Here is a 20139-nt window from a genome sequence, read left to right on the forward strand (position 1 = left end):
TTTCAGGATCCTAGAGACCAGGCGGAGGTCCGTCTTTCAGGATCCTAGAGACCAGGCGGAGGTCCGTCTTTCAGGATCCTAGAGACCAGGCGGAGGTCCGTCTTTCAGGATCCTAGAGACCAGGCGGAGGTCTGTCTTTCAGGATCCTAGAGACCAGGTGGAGGTCCGTCTTTCAGGATCCTAGAGACCAGGTGGAGGTCCGTCTTTCAGGATCCTAGAGACCAGATGGAGGTCCGTCTTTCAGGATCCCAGAGACCAGGTGGAGGTCCGTCTTTCAGGATCCTAGAGACCAGGTGGAGGTCCGTCTTTCAGGATCCTAGAGACCAGGCGGAGGTCCGTCTTTCAGGAGCCTAGAGACCAGGTGGAGGTCCGTCTTTCAGGATCCTAGAGACCAGGCGGAGGTCTGTCTTTCAGGACCCTAGAGACCAGGTGGAGGTCCGTCTTCCAGGATCCCAGAGACCAGGTGGAGGTCCGTCTTTCAGGATCCTAGAGACCAGGTGGAGGTCCGTCTTTCAGGATCCCAGAGACCAGGTGGAGGTCCGTCTTCCAGGATCCTAGAGACCAGGTGGAGGTCCGTCTTTCAGGATCCCAGAGACCAGGTGGAGGTCCGTCTTTCAGGATCCTAGAGACCAGGTGGAGGTCCGTCTTTCAGGATCCTAGAGACCAGGTGGAGGTCCGTCTTTCAGGACCCTAGAGACCAGGTGGAGGTCCGTCTTTCAGGACCCTAGAGACCAGGTGGAGGTCCGTCTTTCAGGATCCCAGAGACCAGATGGAGGTCCGTCTTTCAGGATCCTAGAGACCAGGTGGAGGTCCGTCTTTCAGGATCCTAGAGACCAGGTGGAGGTCCGTCTTTCAGGATCCTAGAGACCAGATGGAGGTCCGTCTTTCAGGATCCTAGAGACCAGGTGGAGGTCCGTCTTTCAGGATCCTAGAGACCAGGTGGAGGTCCGTCTTTCAGGATCCTAGAGACCAGGTGGAGGTCCGTCTTTCAGGACCCTAGAGACCAGGTGGAGGTCCGTCTTCCAGGATCCTAGAGACCAGGTGGAGGTCCGTCTTTCAGGATCCCAGAGACCAGGTGGAGGTCCGTCTTTCAGGATCCTAGAGACCAGGTGGAGGTCCGTCTTTCAGGATCCTAGAGACCAGGTGGAGGTCCGTCTTTCAGGACCCTAGAGACCAGGTGGAGGTCCGTCTTTCAGGATCCTAGAGACCAGGTGGAGGTCCGTCTTTCAGGATCCCAGAGACCAGATGGAGGTCCGTCTTTCAGGATCCCAGAGACCAGGTGGAGGTCCGTCTTTCAGGATCCTAGAGACCAGGTGGAGGTCCGTCTTTCAGGACCCTAGAGACCAGATGGAGGTCCGTCTTTCAGGACCCCAGAGACCAGGTGGAGGTCCGTCTTTCAGGATCCTAGAGACCAGGTGGAGGTCCGTCTTTCAGGATCCCAGAGACCAGGTGGATGTCCGTCTTTCAGGATCCTAGAGACCAGGTGGAGGTCCGTCTTTCAGGATCCTAGAGACCAGGTGGAGGTCCGTCTTTCAGGATCCCAGAGACCAGGTGGAGGTCCGTCTTTCAGGATCCCAGAGACCAGGTGGAGGTCCGTCTTTCAGGATCCTAGAGACCAGGTGGAGGTCCGTCTTTCAGGATCCCAGAGACCAGGTGGAGGTCTGTCTTTCAGGATCCTAGAGACCAGGTGGAGGTCCGTCTTTCAGGACCCTAGAGACCAGGTGGAGGTCCGTCTTTCAGGATCCTAGAGACCAGGTGGAGGTCCGTCTTTCAGGATCCCAGAGACCAGGTGGAGGTCCGTCTTTCAGGATCCCAGAGACCAGGTGGAGGTCCGTCTTTCAGGATCCTAGAGACCAGGTGGAGGTCCGTCTTTCAGGATCCTAGAGACCAGGTGGAGGTCCGTCTTTCAGGATCCTAGAGACCAGGTGGAGGTCCGTCTTTCAGGACCCTAGAGACCAGGTGGAGGTCCGTCTTTCAGGATCCTAGAGACCAGGTGGAGGTCCGTCTTTCAGGACCCTAGAGACCAGGTGGAGGTCCGTCTTTCAGGACCCTAGAGACCAGGTGGAGGTCCGTCTTTCAGGATCCTAGAGACCAGGTGGAGGTCCGTCTTTCAGGACCCTAGAGACCAGGTGGAGGTCCGTCTTTCAGGACCCTAGAGACCAGGTGGAGGTCCGTCTTTCAGGATCCTAGAGACCAGATGGAGGTCCGTCTTTCAGGACCCTAGAGACCAGGTGGAGGTCCGTCTTTCAGGATCCTAGAGACCAGGTGGAGGTCCGTCTTTCAGGATCCTAGAGACCAGGTGGAGGTCCGTCTTTCAGGACCCTAGAGACCAGGTGGAGGTCCGTCTTTCAGGACCCTAGAGACCAGGTGGAGGTCCGTCTTTCAGGATCCTAGAGACCAGGTGGAGGTCCGTCTTTCAGGACCCTAGAGACCAGGTGGAGGTCCGTCTTTCAGGACCCTAGAGACCAGGTGGAGGTCCGTCTTTCAGGATCCTAGAGACCAGATGGAGGTCCGTCTTTCAGGACCCTAGAGACCAGGTGGAGGTCCGTCTTTCAGGATCCCAGAGACCAGGTGGAGGTCCGTCTTTCAGGATCCCAGAGACCAGGTGGAGGTCCGTCTTTCAGGATCCTAGAGACCAGGTGGAGGTCCGTCTTTCAGGATCCTAGAGACCAGATGGAGGTCCGTCTTTCAGGACCCTAGAGACCAGGTGGAGGTCCGTCTTTCAGGACCCTAGAGACCAGGTGGAGGTCCGTCTTTCAGGACCCTAGAGACCAGGTGGAGGTCCGTCTTTCAGGATCCTAGAGACCAGATGGAGGTCCGTCTTTCAGGACCCTAGAGACCAGGTGGAGGTCCGTCTTTCAGGATCCTAGAGACCAGGCGGAGGTCCGTCTTTCAGGATCCTAGAGACCAGGTGGAGGTCCGTCTTTCAGGATCCTAGAGACCAGGTGGAGGTCCGTCTTTCAGGATCCTAGAGACCAGGTGGAGGTCCGTCTTTCAGGATCCTAGAGACCAGGTGGAGGTCCGTCCTCCACAACATCTGCATGAGCAGCGGTGACCTTCTGGAGCCAGATGATGATGATGATGATGATGATGATGAAGATGATGATGATGATGAAGATGTCAGGAGGGCAGCTGGGGAACAACCAGCAGGAGAACCAGCAGCATCTCCAGGAACCGTCTGTGAGGCTGATGAGAGGCAGAGGATGGTAATGATGTGTTACTCCCCAGATCATGACTGCATTTATATCTAAACAATAAATAATTTGGCGAATGGGAAACAAATTGTGTGTCTCTATATGATGAAGATCTACAATGAACTTCTCTTTACATTTTTCTAATATAATTAAATATTTTGTAATTATTAATTTATTACCACACACAAAACACACAAAACATTCAGTAAATATTACATGACACCAACTACAACGTAAACTAAACACACACACACGCACACACACACACACACACACACAATCGATGGATTTTCAATCAGGGACAGACGAGGTGGAGCCATGCAGAAGAAAGTTACACACTTTGCACTCTAATAATCAAACCAACTAAATTCACTACTATGTTTATTTTATATCTATATTTTCTCGTTCAGTCTCAGCAGATCAGATCTGACGATACGATGCAGATTTATGGCATCAGTGGTAACCATAGTAACGGACCACTCTCTAAAAACTGGCGCTATATCGGTATTAATAGTTTACGTTATAAACACCACAATGCTTCATCTGGACGTTCAACAAGGATGAATGAACATACAGAACCTATAACATTCATCATTTATAACACATATAACCTGTATACGTCCACTACAGCGGATAAAAACTGCTAACAGTGTGCTAAGCTACGGTGCTAACTACCGAGTCTGACAAATGGTCAGATCCATAACTGTCGTCAGGGATAGATTAGCAGGTTGCAGTATACATCACAATCATAACGGAATAATTTAATACTTACATTTATACAAATGAATCCCCGCCTGGTATATATATATATGTATATATATATATATATATATATATATATATATATATATATATATATATGTATATCATTGTGTGTGTGTGTGTGTGTTAGCTAATGCCAATTTCAGGAAGAGCATTAGCTCCTATCAGAGTATAGCGTATATAGTATATAGATAGCGTATAGATAGTATAGATACAGTTTAGGTCTAATGAGTCAGGTTTAGCTTCATGTCAGCGTTTTATAACTCATCAGTTTAAATGTAATTTATTCTTAAGAATCTGCATAATTAGGAGCGTGTCCTTTTGATTGACAGGTATCTGACATCCAGTTGCTAACAGCGCCTTAGCTTCAGCCCGCTAACCCCGATAGCTGGTTAGCTCTCCTTAGCTCCAGGTTAGCTTGGGTAGCTCTTAGTTACATGCAGTTTGGAGTTTGACAGGTAACATCCACTCCCACTCACAGCCCGCTCTCAGTTTCACCTTAGCCAATATTTACATCCATGACGCTGCCAAGATGGCGACGGTGGGAACCGCCCACCAAGCTTCATTGATTTCTTCAGAAACTTACGGGTGACGTAACGGAGACCCTGCCCATTAATAAATTATACGGTCAACAGGCAAAACCACTTTGATAATTTTTAATGACTTTCTTTCTTTAATCAGACTATAGGTCCATTACCAAGCAAAAAAAAAAATAAATAAATAAAAAAAATAAAATAAAAAGACGCGTACCGGACACGGGATTTGATTTATTTTGAAAGGAGCAGGAAGTCCCGCCACCCTGTAGTTTGTAAATGTCTTCACTTGACGCAACTTCCTGAAAGATTGACAGCTTGTGTCTCTCCGGTTCATTTGTGGAAGAAGGGAAATCTGAAGCCGTGTAAGGAGAGAATAAAACCCTCGACGCCACCTTTCATTTCACCCTCTCCTGGATATACTTTTGTACTTTTCTGGAAGTTTCCCGGAGGAGTCTTGGCTTGGAGCTCACGCAGATCTGCGGGGTATGAAAGTGAAGCGGACGCGTCAAAGAAAGTAGAGAGGAGGCAGACCCGCACGCCTGATGGCTGCGGGGGATGGAGCCCAGCTGCCGGCCACCGTAGCGGCCAGCCGCGGCGTGGAGAAGGCGCTGGAGGAGGCTTCCGCGAGCGGAGCTCTCAACTTGTCCAACCGCAAACTGAAGGAGTTTCCCCGTAGCGCGAGGAACTACGACCTATCCGACATCACGCACGCAGGTCAGTTCACTTTTCCTGAGATAAAGTACAAAGAAAGCCCCGCGTGCTCGCTCTTATCACGAGAATCGCCTTTTGTTTTATCCCCACCTGCTTTTGGTTTCCTCCATCCGCCGCCGCGTTGCGCAAGAAGCGGCCAAGAACTGCGCAGTTTGCGTCGTTTCTGGCTTCTACTCCCAGTTTGCTGGTTTTACTCCCAGTTAGCTTTTACTCCCAGTTTGCTGGTTTTACTCCCAGTTAGCTTCTACTCCCAGTTTGCTGGTTTTACTCCCAGTTAGCTTTTACTCCCAGTTTGCTGGTTTTACTCCCAGTTAGCTTTTACTCCCAGTTTGCTGGTTTTACTCCCAGTTAGCTTCTACTCCCAGTTTGCTGGTTTTACTCCCAGTTAGCTTTTACTCCCAGTTTGCTGGTTTTACTCCCAGTTAGCTTTTACTCCGTTTGCTGGTTTTACTCCCAGTTAGCTTTTACTCCCAGTTTGCTGGTTTTACTCCCAGTTTACTACTTTACTCCCAGTTTGCTGCTTTTACTCCCAGTTTACTACTTTACTCCCAGTTTGCTGCCCTTACTCCCAGTTTGCTGCCTTTACTCCCAGTTTGCTGCCCTTACTCCCAGTTTGCTGCTCTTACTCCCAGTTTGCTGCTCTTACTCCCAGTTTGCTACTTTACTCCCAGTTTGCTGTCTTTACTCCCAGTTTGCTGCTTTTACTCCCAGTTTGCTGCTTTTACTCTCAGTTTGCTGCTTTTACTCTGTTTGCTGCTTTTACTCCCAGTTTGCTGCTCTTACTCCCAGTTTACTGCTTTCACTCCCAGTTTTTAGTCCCAGTTTGCTGCCTTTACTCCCAGTTTGCTCCTCTTACTCCCAGTTTTTAGTCCCAGTTTGCTACCTTTACTTCCAGTTTGCTGCTTTTACTCCCAGTTTGCTGCTTTTACTCCCAGTTTGCTGCTTTTACTCCCAGTTTGCTGCTCTTACTCCCAGTTTACTGCTTTCACTCCCAGTTTTTAGTCCCAGTTTGCTGCCTTTACTCCCAGTTTGCTCCTCTTACTCCCAGTTTTTAGTCCCAGTTTGCTACCTTTACTTCCAGTTTGCTGCTTTTACTCCCAGTTTGCTGCTTTTACTCCCAGTTTGCTGCTTTTACTCCCAGTTTGCTGCTTTTACTGCCAGTTTGCTGCTTTTACTCCCAGTTGGCTGCTCTTACTCCCAGTTGGCAGCTCTTACTCCCAGTTGGCTGCTCTTACTCCCAGTTGGCTGCTCTTACTCCCAGTTGGCTGCTCTTACTCCCAGTTGGCTGCTCTTACTCCCAGTTGGCAGCTCTTACTCCCAGTTGACTGCTCTTACTCCCAGTTGGCTGCTTTCACTCCCAGTTTTTAGTCCCAGTTTGCTGCCTTTACTCCCAGTTTGCTCCTCTTACTCCCAGTTTTTAGTCCCAGTTTGCTGCCTTTACTTCCAGTTTGCTGCCTTTACTTCCAGTTTGCTGCCTTTACTTCCAGTTTGCTGCCTTTACTTCCAGTTTGCTGCTTTTACTCCCAGTTTGCTGCTTTTACTGCCAGTTTGCTGCTTTTACTGCCAGTTTGCTGCTTTTACTGCCAGTTTGCTGCTTTTACTCCCAGTTGGCTGCTCTTACTCCCAGTTGGCTGCTCTTACTCCCAGTTGGCAGCTCTTACTCCCAGTTGGCAGCTCTTACTCCCAGTTGGCAGCTCTTACTCCCAGTTGGCAGCTCTTACTCCCAGTTGGCTGCTCTTACTCCCAGTTGGCTGCTCTTACTCCCAGTTGGCTGCTCTTACTCCCAGTTGGCAGCTCTTACTCCCAGTTGACTGCTCTTACTCCCAGTTGGCAGCTCTTACTCCCAGTTGACTGCTCTTACTCCCAGTTGGCTGCTCTTACTCCCAGTTGGCAGCTCTTACTCCCAGTTGGCAGCTCTTACTCCCAGTTGGCTGCTCTTACTCCCAGTTGGCAGCTCTTACTCCCAGTTGACTGCTCTTACTCCCAGTTGGCAGCTCTTACTCCCAGTTGACTGCTCTTACTCCCAGTTGGCTGCTCTTACTCCCAGTTGGCAGCTCTTACTCCCAGTTGGCAGCTCTTACTCCCAGTTGGCAGCTCTTACTCCCAGTTGGCTGCTCTTACTCCCAGTTGGCTGCTCTTACTCCCAGTTGGCTGCTCTTACTCCCAGTTGACTGCTCTTACTCCCAGTTGACTGCTCTTACTCCCAGTTGACTGCTCTTACTCCCAGTTGACTGCTCTTACTCCCAGTTGGCTGCTCTTACTCCCAGTTGGCAGCTCTTACTCCCAGTTGGCTACCATAAAGGCAGGAAAGTGGAGACCTGTGTCCTCCCAGAGACCAAACTCTTCATTCCTGTTTGGTAATCAGCTGAAATCCTCTTTACAGGCTGAACCTGGAGCCAAACTGCGGCCGGTTTACAGTTTTACTTCCAGAGTTTTTAACTCTTCAGTTTTCCTTACAGCTTTCACAGATTTCTTGTTTTGTTAAATATTCAGATCAAAAGAGAAGAAAAGGTAAAAACCTGAGGTAGAACCTCCTCTTCCTGCTTGAAGGAAGTTGTTGTTGCTTGTTTCAGATTCACTCTGTGGTTTTATTTCAAAGTGCAGCTTCAGGTTTAAACTCTGATTGGACGTTACCCTCAGTTTAAGCTCTCTGATTGGACCGTCAGTTTAAGCTCTCTGATTGGACCGTCAGTTTAAGCTCTCTGATTGGACCGTCAGTTTAAGCTCTCTGATTGGACCGTCAGTTTAAGCTCTCTGATTGGTGGAAAGTCTGACAGGAAGTGTCTACATCATCATGTCCAGGTGAAAATAGAGGTCTCTTAGCAACATGGTAGTGATGGTGATGAAGATGTGATAAATAATGGTGGATTTACCATCTAGAGTCTCTGAATAAACACTACATGTTGTGTCTGGATTGTAAACCTCCTGGACGGATAGAAACGCTGGAAAACCTCCGTAGACCAGCTGGAGGGTCACATGACCATCACAGTTACACACTGCTGGGATACCTGGAGGGGGGGGGGTGTGAAATGAGAGGGTGAATGATGAAACGCTCCCCCTGCAGGTAAATCTCTGGCTGAGCGTATCCTGACAGGAAGGTGAAACTTGCATGACGATGTGGATTAAAGGGAAACACGTCGACCTGGCTTCACCGTGCTGAGAGGAGGATTACCCCCCCCAAGTCAGTCTGGCAGCATGTGATTTAAAGCGACTCCCCCCCTCGCTGCTCTGCTGCTTTCTGTGCATTGGTAATTATGACCATCTGCTAATAACAAGGCAGGTCTCGGGATGACGAGGCCTTCAGCGTGCACACACCTGCCAGGGTGGCAACCCGACCCGACTGCGGGGGAGATTAACGTACCGCCGGTCGTAGTGTGGCGACACCGCTGGGTTTGGGTGTGTTTGTCCGAATGTAAACACCTGGATAAAGATGTGGCAGTGACTCATGGAGCTAGCTGTTGAAGTTCCTGCTGTTCATTAACACCAAGCAGAGTCTGGTCCTGCTTTTATTATTGCTCTGATCTGGTTTGTTTGAAGGGAACCCTTTTCACCGCCGCACCACTACCCTCTACCCACCTCAACGCAACCCGCAGAAACGTGTTTCCAGTCTAAAGCGGTCGTAAAGATGAAACCTGAAGGACTTTCTGACATCTCCAGGAGTGGAGCCTGATGATGTCACAAGTTTTTCAGCTCACAGCTGTCCTCCAACGCTCTGCACGTATCGTCTGGAGCTGCGTTTCCATGAAATTTCAGCGAAGTGCAGCTGTGATTCGTAGGTGTTCGGCCAATAAGCTGTGACTCCACTTTAACCAGGATGGAGATACGAAACATTTTGCGCTTTGGAGCCGACGTCCTCACCAGAAAAAGAAGCAGCGGGAAAAAGTTCGTACATACGCGAGTGAACGTAAATTTCTGTTTTCTTGGAGAGGATCGTCGGCGAGGGATTCAGACAAATCGTGGGTTCAGTTTTAAATTTCACGAAACTTCAGAACTTCCATGTCAACTTTACCTGAAATGAACGTGACGTCTTTACGCCGTGTAAATGCGATAAAACTTTCCTTTTGACTTTAGCGACATATTTCGATACGAATGTCTGAGAAAGCACCAGAGGAGAGCGTAAAAACTTTTCATGGGAATTTGAGAAGGTTTTGGAAATGTCTGTGTTTCCATTAGCGGGTTTTTGTTTTTGGGTTATTCAGTTGTTTCGCAGTTCTCGGCGTTAAGTTAGCACAGTTAGCTTCAGCTTTAATAGGTAGCGTTTAGCAGCGGTGGTGCGGAGACGTTCTGTTGTTTGATCTCGCAAAGCGCTTTGGGTCGCTGTAAAGTTCTGCTTTACGCAGCCACGCAAATGTAAATGCTAGCTTAACGTTCATAAAGTCATGGACGTGTTGCCATGGAAACCACGGATCCCTGTGGGAAAAGCCTGGCTTTCCCAGCTCTGTGGAGATGATGGTAGATGTAAACTAGACCTGCAGGAGCATAAAATGTCCGTGTAGCCGCTGACGTCCATGCTGCAGGCGGCGTCTCCGCTCCCACAGTGGCTCCGGTTCACGTTGTCTCTCGGGACTCGTCGCTTTTCTCGACTCGGTTTCTGGGTCACTGCGACTCCTGTTGCTTACAGCCGCTGACACATCATGATGTCGGCTGAGAGTCCTTCCCGACGCCGTCTGCCCGGGCGGCGGCGAGCTGTCATGGCGGCTGTCGGGTCACATCTTGTCGAGCTAATCCTCAGGTGGTGCAGGAGGATGGCGGTGGCTTCGTCATGCTGAGGCGTTACTGACAGAGTTGCTCCGGATTGGACGTTACTGACAGAGCTGCTCCGGATTGGACGTTACTGACAGAGCTGCTCCTGATTGGACGTTACTGACAGAGCTGCTCCTGATTGGACGTTACTGACAGAGCTGCTCCGGATTGGACGTTACTGACAGAGTTGCTCCGGATTGGACGTTACTGACAGAGCTGCTCCGGATTGGACGTTACTGACAGAGCTGCTCCTGATTGGACGTTACTGACAGAGCTGCTCCTGATTGGACGTTACTGACAGAGCTGCTCCGGATTGGACGTTACTGACAGAGTTGCTCCGGATTGGACGTTACTGACAGAGCTGCTCCTGATTGGACGTTACTGACAGAGCTGCTCCTGATTGGACGTTTCTGACAGAGCTGCTCCGGATTGGACGTTACTGACAGAGCTGCTCCGGATTGGACGTTACTGACAGAGCTGCTCCGGATTGGACGTTACTGACAGAGCTGCTCCGGATTGGACGTTACTGACAGAGCTGCTCCGGATTGGACGTTACTGACAGAGCTGCTCCGGATTGGACGTTACTGACAGAGCTGCTCCGGATTGGACGTTACTGACAGAGCTGCTCCTGATTGGACGTTACTGACAGAGCTGCTCCTGATTGGACGTTACTGACAGAGCTGCTCCTGATTGGACGTTACTGACAGAGCTGCTCCTGATTGGACGTTACTTACAGTTTAAGTTCTCTGATTGGTGGAGAGTCTGGCAGGTAGACGTTCCTCAGGTGAGGAACAGCGCTGGCGGAGATCTAGCCGAGTTGAAAGGATTCAGCAGATGTGCCAGAACTGGCAGGAATCTATGAAAGTGGCATTTGGCGTGGATGCAGAGGCGGTGGAGTGGTGGACGAGCGCCATCGCCGAGCTTTCTATACGTACCGCGTTCGTAGGACCGCTGGTCGGGACCATCAGGCCGGTTGCAGCAGGAAACACCGAGCATGGAGGAGGAACTGGGACGATAAGGCCCAGCAAGGCTGGTCCAGCAGGACTAGGACTGACCGGTGGATCTGGTCCAGCAGGACCAGGACTGACCGGTGGATCTGGTCCAGCAGGACCAGGACTGACCGGTGGATCTGGTCCAGCAGGACTAGGACTGACCGGTGGATCTGGTCCAGCAGGACCAGGACTGACCGGTGGATCTGGTCCAGCAGGACCAGGACTGACCGGTGGATCTGGTCCAGCAGGACTAGGACTGACCGGTGGATCTGGTCCAGCAGGACCAGGACTGACCGGTGGATCTGGTCCAGCAGGACTAGGACTGACCGGTGGATCTGGTCCAGCAGGACCAGGACTGACCGGTGGATCTGGTCCAGCAGGACCAGGACTGACCGGTGGATCTGGTCCAGCAGGACCAGGACTGACCGGTGGATCTGGTCCAGCAGGACCAGGACTGACCAGTGGATCTGGTCCAGCATGGAAGACCGACGTGGAACCGACAAAAGACCAGCTCCCAGTCCCGACAACGGACTCCGACACAACTAACTCATTTCATCACCTGCAGGAATCAGAATAAAGAATAGAGTCAATAAAAGCAGCGTCTAGTGGAGGAGAAAGCTCAGAATAAAGTCCAGACGCTGCAGCAGGTGGAACGTCATACGGCCATAGTTCCCCCAGATGGAAGATCACTGCTCCTGTTGCCTAGCAACACCTGATACATAACTGATGGCCGACACAACATTACACAGTTTATATGGTTACGGATCATTATGGGATGGAAGAGGAGCGATGTGAGATGTCGGTCGTATCGCCCCGCCGTACTTCATAACAACTTGAAAAGTTTCCACCTTGATCCATCAGTCCCACCTGGAAGGAAAAGGAGGTCTGATGGCGGTTTTACTTCCCTGCAGACAGAAAGAAGCTGCAGGACGTTTCTTCAGGGTCATGATGGAGGATGTAGCATGTTAGCATTGCAGTGCTAACATTTAGCAGCAGCTCTCAGCTCCACACAGCTGCTCTGGTGGCTGCAGAAAATCTTCATACTGTACAGCTGGATATGTGTGTGTGTGTGTGTGTGTGTGTGTGTGTGTGTGGCTTCCCAGTCAGTTGTTTACAGCTGTTCCATGTCATGTGTGCAGCGATACTCCATGCATGCATGTTGTTGTAATGTGTGTGTGTGGGTCTAATTTCCTGTGTTTGGCGGATGTGGGCGGCCTGAACACACACACTTCTGCTTTGTCTGCCTTGTGTGAATCTTCACTGAGTTTCTGAACGCCATGTTGCAGGCGCTCCTGCCCCGACGGAGGCTTCAGGATACTTCTCCTCTTCAGCTTCTGATGGAAGCAGTTCTGCATTAAAACACGAAATATTGTCTCCTCACTGAGGGTAGATACGTCTGCACAAGGCCCAGTATTTATTCTTCCTCTCTTGGCGGATCTGGTCACGTGTCCGGGTCTAAAACCCGCGGCTGTGTTTTCTCTCTCGGACAGCAGCAGCTGGTGAGGAGGGGGGAATCCCTGTCGGTCCCCTGGGTGGTAACCAGAGAGAAAAAACGCTGAAAAACAGATGAAGAGGCCAGCAGCAGGTCTGCAGCCCCAACACGTCTACCGAGCCACTATACCGACTTCAGTTTCATTACTGGTTATGTTACATCCATGTAACACAAGTCGACAAGTCCGCTCTTACAGATTACTGCAAGTAAAACTCTGAAGATACAAGTCAGAGTAAAACTCTGAAGATACAAGTCAGAGTAAAACTCTGAAGATACAAGTCAGAGTAAAACTCTGAAGATACAAGTTGGGTTTCCCCCGTCCAGAAGAACACGCTAGAACGGCGGTATTTGTCCTACGACGACCACAGTCCAGCAGGTTTTCCTCGTGTTTCTGCTTCGACATGCCTGAATCAAATGAAACGGATCCGACCGCCAGTTCTGCAGAAAGACGCAGATCGGGATGTTTTCTAATGAAGCTGTGGATGAAAACATGCCAGATTCACGACCATGTTGTAGACATTATGGCTGTAGCTGTTCCTGTTTAAAATGACATGCTAACTTCATGTGGGTTCAGTTGGGGATGTTCTCCAGTTCTTTACTGGTGTGAAATGTTCTCTGGTTCTTTACTGCTTTAAAATGTTCTCTGGTTCTTTACTGCTTTAAAATGTTCTCTGGTTCTTTACTGCTTTAAAATGTTCTCTGGTTCTTTACTGGTGTGAAATGTTCTCTGGTTCTTTACTGGTGTGAAATGTTCTCTGGTTCTTTACTGGTTTGAAATGTTCTCCGGTTCTTTACTGGTTTGAAATGTTCTCCGGTTCTTTACTGGTTTGAAATGTTCTCCAGGTCTTTACTGGTTTGAAATGTTCTCCAGGTCTTTACTGGTTTGAAATGTTCTCCGGTTCTTTACTGGTTTGAAATGTTCTCCGGTTCTTTACTGGTTTGAAATGTTCTCCGGTTCTTTACTGGTTTGAAATGTAATGTTTTACACACATGAATAGATCCTCAGTTTGCAACATAAACATTTTATTTAGTCGTCCTGAGATCCTTTGAAATAAAAAAAAAGTTGCTTTTTGGGTTGAAATTCTGCCATTAAACATCATTCAGACTAAATAATTTCTAAGCATCTGATTTATTAGATCCAATAAATGTCATCAATACATGTCAAAGAATCCAAATTTCATCTTCAGCTGCGCTGTAGAGGCCTCCTCCTCCTCCTCCTCCTCCTCCTCCTCCTCATGGTGTGAATAATGCCATGGTGTTGGGCTGGAAGTGGAGTCCTGTGTAACTCCCAGTAAAGACAGCCAGTCAGAGGGTCCGGTCTGGTCTGGTCCGGTCCGGACTTGGAGGTCTGGTCTGGTCCAGTCTGGTCTGGGAGGACTGGTCTGGTCTGGTCTGGTCCGGTCTGGTCTGGGAGGACTGGTCTGGTCCGGTCTGGTCTGGGAGGACTGGTCTGGTCTGGGAGGTCTGGTCTGGTCCGGTCTGGTCTGGTCCGGTGTGGTCTGGGAGGACTGGTCTGGTCTGGTCTGGTCTGGGAGGACTGGTCTGGGAGGACTGGTCTGGGATGACTGGTCTGGTCCGGTGTGGGAGGTCTGGTCTGGTCCGGTGTGGTCTGGTCTGGTCCGGTCTGGTCTGGGAGGACTGGTCCGGTCTGGTCTGGTCCGGTGTGGTCTGGGAGGACTGGTCTGGTCCGGTCTGGTCTGGTCCGGTGTGGTCTGGGAGGACTGGTCTGGACTGGTCTGGACTGGTCTGGTCCGGTCTGGTCTGGTCTGGTCTGGTCCGGTGTGGTCTGGGAGGACCGGTCTGGTCCGGTCTGGTCTGGTCCGGTGTGGTCTGGGAGGACTGGTCTGGTCCGGTGTGGTCTGGGAGGACTGGTCTGGTCCGGTCTGGTCTGGTCCGGTGTGGTCTGGGAGGACGGGTCTGGTCTGGTCTGGTCTGGTCTGGTCCGGTGTGGTCTGGGAGGACTGGTCTGGTCCGGTCTGGTCTGGTCCGGTGTGGTCTGGGAGGACGGGTCTGGTCTGGTCTGGTCTGGTCTGGTCTGGTCCGGTGTGGTCTGGGAGGACTGGTCTGGTCCGGTGTGGTCTGGGAGGACTGGTCTGGTCCGGTGTGGTCTGGGAGGACGGGTCTGGTCTGGTCTGGTCTGGTCTGGTCCGGTGTGGTCTGGGAGGACTGGTCTGGTCCGGTGTGGTCTGGGAGGACTGGTCTGGTCCGGTGTGGTCTGGGAGGACTGGTCTGGTCCGGTGTGGTCTGGGAGGACGGGTCTGGTCCGGTGTGTCTGGGAGGACGGGTCTGGTCTGGTCCGGTCTGGTCCGGTGTGTCTGGGAGGACTGGTCTGGTCTGGTCCGGTCTGGTCTGGGAGGACTAGTCTGGTCCGGTGTGTCTGGGAGGACGGGTCTGGTCTGGTCCGGTCTGGTCCGGTCTGGTCTGGGAGGACTGGTCTGGTCCGGTCTGGTCCGGTCTGGTCTGGGAGGACGGGTTAATAGCGTAAAATAATCCAGTTTACGGTGATATTTTAATGTTGGGATCTTCTCTGGACGGATGGAGGTGACTTCAGTCTGTGTGAGGAGCCGAGTCAGGATTACTACACGCATGTGGAAATGTACACGTCTGCACGTTCAGCACATGATCATCATGTGGAGTTCACGCTGGTTTTATGGATCCATGCGGATCTGGGAGCTGTGGTGAAACTGGGAAATAAAATCACAAATAGATGAATAAATAAACTATTTAAATAAAAACAGAAATCTGAATCATCTCCAGAGAAAAACCCGGATATTCCTGCTGTAAACTGTCCTTCCAGTCTGACGGGAAATGCTGGAAATAAACACGCCTGCTGTGCCAAGCCGTCGCCATGACGACGGGGTCGGTTTAACAGAGATGGTTCCGGAGTTGGTTCCGGAAGGTTCCAGGTTGACCTGTCTGTGCTCCGCCGCTCTGGCAGTCTGACAGAAAGAGGAGCAGAGGAGGAGGAAGGAGGTCATCAGCAGAACAGCTTTACTTCCTGTTTAGCTGAGTCACCTGATCACCTGATCAGAGCCTGTTCTCCAAGCTGGCTCGTCTGCTCAGGAACGAATCAAACGCACACGTTGGGACCGGGGGGAGGAGCCGGGACCGGGGGGAGGAGCCGGGACCGGGGGGAGGAGCCGGGACCGGGGGGAGGAGCCGGGACTGGGGGGAGGAGCCTCGGCAGGACCTCATCTCATCTCATCTTCATCGCCTCCTCCTGGTCCTTCTCTTCGTCGCCTCCTCCTTCTTCTCCTCTTCGTCGCCTCCTCCTTCTTCTCCTCTTCGTCGCCTCCTCCTACTTCTCCTCTTCGTCGCCTCCTCCTTCTTCTCCTCTTCGTCGCCTCCTCCTACTTCTCCTCTTCGTCGCCTCCTCCTACTTCTCCTCTTCGTCGCCTCCTCCTTCTTCTCCTCTTCGTCGCCTCCTCCTTCTTCTCCTCTTCGTCGCCTCCTCCTACTTCTCCTCTTCGTCGCCTCCTCCTTCTTCTCCTCTTCGTCGCCTCCTCCTACTTCTCCTCTTCGTCGCCTCCTCCTTCTTCTCCTCTTCGTCGCCTCCTCCTACTTCTCCTCTTCGTCGCCTCCTCCTACTTCTCCTCTTCGTCGCCTCCTCCTTCTTCTCCTCTTCGTCGCCTCCTCCTTCTTCTCCTCTTCGTCGCCTCCTCCTTCTTGTCCTCTTCGTCGCCTCCTCCTACTTCTCCTCTTCGTCGCCTCCTCCTACTTCTCCTCTTCGTCGCCTCCTCCTACTTCTCCTCTTCGTCGCCTCCTCCTACTTCTCCTCTTCGTCGCCTCCTCCTGGTCCTCCTCTTCGTCGCCTCCTCCTACTTCTCCTCTTCGTCGCCTCCTCCTACTTCTCCTCTTCGTCGCCTCCTCCTGGTCCTCCTCTTCGTCGCCTCCTCCTACTTCTCCTCTTCGTCGCCTCCTCCTACTTCTCCTCTTCGTCGCCTCCTCCTGTTCCTCCTCTTCGTCGCCTCCTCCTACTTCTCCTCTTCGTCGCCTCCTCCTGGTCCTCCTCTTCGTCGCCTCCTCCTACTTCTCCTCTTCGTCGCCGCCTCCTACTTCTCCTCTTCGTCGCCTCCTCCTACTTCTCCTCTTCGTCGCCTCCTCCTACTTCTCCTCTTCGTCGCCTCCTCCTGGTCCTCCTCTTCGTCGCCTCCTCCTCCTACTTCTCCTCTTCGTCGCCTCCTCCTACTTCTCCTCTTCGTCGCCTCCTCCTGGTCCTCCTCTTCGTCGCCTCCTCCTGGTCCTCCTCTTCGTCGCCTCCTCCTACTTCTCCTCTTCGTCGCCTCCTCCTGGTCCTCCTCTTCGTCGCCTCCTCCTCCTACTTCTCCTCTTCGTCGCCTCCTCCTACTTCTCCTCTTCGTCGCCTCCTCCTGGTCCTCCTCTTCGTCGCCTCCTCCTGGTCCTCCTCTTCGTCGCCTCCTCCTGGTCCTCCTCTTCGTCGCCTCCTCCTACTTCTCCTCTTCGTCGCCTCCTCCTACTTCTCCTCTTCGTCGCCTCCTCCTACTTCTCCTCTTCGTCGCCTCCTCCTGGTCCTCCTCTTCGTCGCCTCCTCCTACTTCTCCTCTTCGTCGCCTCCTCCTACTTCTCCTCTTCGTCGCCTCCTCCTGGTCCTCCTCTTCGTCGCCTCCTCCTACTTCTCCTCTTTGTCGCCTCCTCCTACTTCTCCTCTTCGTCGCCTCCTCCTACTTCTCCTCTTCGTCGCCTCCTCCTGGTCCTCCTCTTCGTCGCCTCCTCCTACTTCTCCTCTTCGTCGCCTCCTCCTACTTCTCCTCTTCGTCGCCTCCTCCTGGTCCTCCTCTTCGTCGCCTCCTCCTACTTCTCCTCTTCGTCGCCTCCTCCTGGTCCTCCTCTTCGTCGCCTCCTCCTGGTCCTCCTCTTCGTCGCCTCCTCCTACTTCTCCTCTTCGTCGCCTCCTCTTGGTCCTCCTCTTCGTCGCCTCCTCCTACTTCTCCTCTTCGTCGCCTCCTCCTGGTCCTCCTCTTCGTCGCCTCCTCCTGGTCCTCCTCTTTGTCGCCTCCTCCTACTTCTCCTCTTCGTCGCCTCCTCCTGGTCCTCCTCTTTGTCGCCTCCTCCTACTTCTCCTCTTCGTCGCCTCGTCCTACTTCTCCTCTTCGTCGCCTCCTCCTGGTCCTCCTCTTCGTCGCCTCCTCCTGGTCCTCCTCTTCGTCGCCTCCTCCTACTTCTCCTCTTCGTCGCCTCCTCCTACTTCTCCTCTTCGTCGCCTCCTCTTGGTCCTCCTCTTCGTCGCCTCCTCCTGGTCCTCCTCTTCGTCGCCTCCTCCTACTTCTCCTCTTCGTCGCCTCCTCCTACTTCTCCTCTTCGTCGCCTCCTCCTACTTCTCCTCTTCGTCGCCTCCTCCTGGTCCTCCTCTTCGTCGCCTCCTCCTGGTCCTCCTCTTCGTCGCCTCCTCCTACTTCTCCTCTTCGTCGCCTCCTCCTGGTCCTCCTCTTCGTCGCCTCCTCCTACTTCTCCTCTTCGTCGCCTCCTCTTGGTCCTCCTCTTCGTCGCCTCCTCCTGGTCCTCCTCTTCGTCGCCTCCTCCTGGTCCTCCTCTTCGTCGCCTCCTCCTACTTCTCCTCTTCGTCGCCTCCTCCTACTTCTCCTCTTCGTCGCATCCTCCTACTTCTCCTCTTCTTCGCCTCCTCCTGGTCCTCCTCTTCGTCGCCTCCTCCTACTTCTCCTCTTCGTCGCCTCCTCCTGGTCCTCCTCTTCGTCGCCTCCTCCTACTACTCCTCTTCGTCGCCTCCTCCTGGTCCTCCTCTTCGTCGCCTCCTCCTACTTCTCCTCTTCGTCGCCTCCTCCTGGTCCTCCTCTTCGTCGCCTCCTCCTGCAGCAGTTTCACACGAACACGCTGCTCGCCGTCGGTAACTGTAACAGGAAGCGCCGTCACCACATCCTGTCTGCCAGCAGACGGCGAGCTGCGTTGCCGAGGCAACTGCTGACATGAAACCAGACAGGTGGGAGGGGCCAGCTCTCTGGCTTCACAGCTGTTGCCATGGAAACGAACAGTTAAACATTTTACATCTAAAATATAAACAAAAACAATATCACCTGTTTACAAACGCATGCAGCAACATGGAGGTTTTACTGGTTTAACTGGGAACAGGTCGGTGGGATGACTGGTTTCACTGGGAACAGGTCGGTGGGATGACTGGTCTCACTGGGAACAGGTTGGTGGGATGACTGGTTTCACTGGGAACAGGTCGGTGGGATGACTGGTTTCACTGGGAACAGGTCGGTGGGATGACTGGTTTCACTGGGAACAGGTCGGTGGGATGACTGGTCTCACTGGGAACAGGTCGGTGGGATGACTGGTCTCACTGGGAACAGGTCGGTGGGATGACTGGTCTCACTGGGAACAGGTCGGTGGGATGACTGGTCTCACTGGGAACAGGTCGGTGGGATGACTGGTCTCACTGGGAACAGGTCGGTGGGATGACTGGTCTCACTGGGAACAGGTCGGTGGGATGACTGGTCTCACTGGGAACAGGTCGGTGGGATGACTGGTCTCACTGGGAACAGGTCGGTGGGATGACTGGTTTCACTGGGAACAGGTCGGTGGGATGACTGGTTTCACTGGGAACAGGTCGGTGGGATGACTGGTTTCACTGGGAACAGGTCGGTGGGATGACCGGTTTCACTGGGAACAGGTCGGTGGGATGACCGGTCTCACTGGGAACAGGTCGGTGGGATGACCGGTTTCACTGGGAACAGGTCGGTGGGATGACCGGTTTCACTGGGAACAGGTCGGTGGGATGACCGGTCTCACTGGGAACAGGTCGGTGGGATGACTGGTCTCACTGGGAACAGGTCGGTGGGATGACTGGTCTCACTGGGAACAGGTCGGTGGGATGACTGGTTTCACTGGGAACAGGTCGGTGGGATGACTGGTTTCACTGGGAACAGGTCGGTGGGATGACTGGTCTCACTGGGAACAGGTCGGTGGGATGACTGGTCTCACTGGGAACAGGTCGGTGGGATGACTGGTTTCACTGGGAACAGGTCGGTGGGATGACTGGTCTCACTGGGAACAGGTCGGTGGGATGACTGGTCTCACTGGGAACAGGTCGGTGGGATGACCGGTCTCACTGGGAACAGGTCGGTGGGATGACTGGTCTCACTGGGAACAGGTCGGTGGGATGACTGGTCTCACTGGGAACAGGTCGGTGGGATGACTGGTCTCACTGGGAACAGGTCGGTGGGATGACTGGTTTCACTGGGAACAGGTCGGTGGGATGACTGGTTTCACTGGGAACAGGTCGGTGGGATGACTGGTCTCACTGGGAACAGGTCGGTGAGATGACTGGTCTCACTGGGAACAGGTCGGTGGGATGACTGGTTTCACTGGGAACAGGTCGGTGGGATGACTGGTTTCACTGGGAACAGGTCGGTGGGATGACTGGTCTCACTGGGAACAGGTCGGTGGGATGACTGGTCTCACTGGGAACAGGTCGGTGGGATGACTGGTTTCACTGGGAACAGGTCGGTGGGATGACTGGTCTCACTGGGAACAGGTCGGTGGGATGACTGGTCTCACTGGGAACAGGCCGGTGGGATGACTGGTCTCACTGGGAACAGGCCGGTGGGATGACTGGTCTCACTGGGAACAGGTCGGTGGGATGACTGGTCTCACTGGGAACAGGTCGGTGGGATGACTGGTCTCACTGGGAACAGGTCGGTGGGATGACTGGTTTCACTGGGAACAGGTCG

General features: G+C 52.7%; 1 protein-coding gene across 3 annotated transcripts in view; it reads left to right on the forward strand.

Annotated features, from left to right (window-relative positions):
- Positions 1–4809: 4809 nt before the first annotated feature.
- The window catches only part of lrch4 (leucine-rich repeats and calponin homology (CH) domain containing 4), a 47708-nt gene continuing 32378 nt past the window's right edge, over positions 4810–20139 (forward strand). For all 3 annotated transcript variants that reach the window (XM_079257344.1, XM_079257345.1, XM_079257343.1), the window contains exon 1: positions 4810–5206. In XM_079257344.1, the coding sequence (XP_079113470.1) occupies positions 5035–5206 (172 nt within the window). In that variant the 5' untranslated portion in view covers positions 4810–5034. The remainder of the gene's footprint in view (positions 5207–20139) is intronic.

The sequence above is a fragment of the Telmatherina bonti genome (assembly GCF_933228915.1).
Source record: "Telmatherina bonti genome assembly, chromosome: 18".
NCBI lineage: Eukaryota > Metazoa > Chordata > Actinopteri > Atheriniformes > Telmatherinidae > Telmatherina > Telmatherina bonti.